At 40.8% G+C, this 1,132-nt stretch overlaps 1 protein-coding gene across 2 annotated transcripts in view; it reads left to right on the forward strand.

Annotated features, from left to right (window-relative positions):
- Positions 1 to 1,132, forward strand: part of ttc13 (tetratricopeptide repeat domain 13) — a gene marked incomplete in the record, with an annotated part of 30,708 nt that overhangs the window by 23,545 nt on the left and 6,031 nt on the right. For both annotated transcript variants that reach the window (XM_014031299.1, XM_014031300.1), the window contains 3 exon segments: positions 360 to 452; positions 524 to 607; positions 689 to 773. In XM_014031299.1, the coding sequence (XP_013886753.1) occupies positions 360 to 452; positions 524 to 607; positions 689 to 773 (262 nt within the window).

The following is a 1,132-nucleotide window of genomic DNA, read 5'->3' on the forward strand; positions in this document are numbered from 1 at the left end:
CTCAGACTGAAGAAGTCTCTTGGAGGAGAGACGAAACGTTTCATTAAAGAAGAACCGTCCAGAAGACCTATACTATTTTTTTTACTTGTCTTTAGATGTTTGCTTCTGTCAGATTAAATCTAGATTCCAGATTATCTTCATAAAATAAAACTGAACAACAGTCAAGTCTGCACATTCAGCTCCATTTTCTGCAGCTTTTAACGTCGGAGCTGCAGAAAACATGTTTGACTGCCCTGACAGTTAAACAGCAGATAAACATGAGTCACGTTTTACTGCCTCTGACAGAAAAACAAATCACATCAAACAGTCTTTAATAATCTGGAGCTAACAGACCTGACAGGCTCTTCCTGTTCCTGCAGGATCGCCGATCCAGACCAGCCGGTTCTGTGGTTGGACCAGATGCCGGCCAGGAGCCTCAGCCGAGGCTTCAACAATCACATCAACCTGATCAGGTAGAGAGGCTCTTTGGTTTCAGCGTGATCATGGTTGAAGAACATGTGAACATCWGCTGATCTCCCTCCAGGGGACAGATCATCAACATCAGATACCTGGCCTACTTTGACAACATCCTGGACTTCATCAAAGACAGAATACTTGTTTATCACGGGTAAATTACACCAAAAAAACCCTTTTTTATTATTGAAAAATGATTTTCATCACGTCTAAATGACTTGATTTAATGTGTCAGAGCGTACAATCCCAGAGGGCTCCTGGAAGTGCGCCAGGCTCTAGAAAATGTGAATAAAGTAGAAGATCTGCTTCCAATAATGAAGGTAAGAAAGAACAAAACAATAAGAGTTTGGAAGAGAAAGAGTGAAAAGATAACTTCACAATGAAGTTTTGTTTAGCAGTAAAGTTCCAGCATGGCTGTGTGTGTCTGTCTGTTTATTTCTTGGCTGTGTGTGTCTTTTTGTGTTTATTTCTTGGCTGTGTGTGTCTGTTTGTGTTTATTTCTGGGCTGTGTGTGTCTGTTTGTGTTTATTTCTGGGCTGTGTGTGTCTTTTTGTGTTTATTTCTGGGCTGTGTGTCTGTTTGTGTTTATTTCTTGGCTGTGTGTGTCTTTTTGTGTTTATTTCTGGGCTGTGTGTGTCTGTGTTTATTTCTGGGCTGTGTGTGTCTGTTTGTGTTTATT

This window comes from Austrofundulus limnaeus, unplaced genomic scaffold (genome assembly GCF_001266775.1).
Source record: "Austrofundulus limnaeus strain Quisiro unplaced genomic scaffold, Austrofundulus_limnaeus-1.0 Scaffold1219, whole genome shotgun sequence".
NCBI lineage: Eukaryota > Metazoa > Chordata > Actinopteri > Cyprinodontiformes > Rivulidae > Austrofundulus > Austrofundulus limnaeus.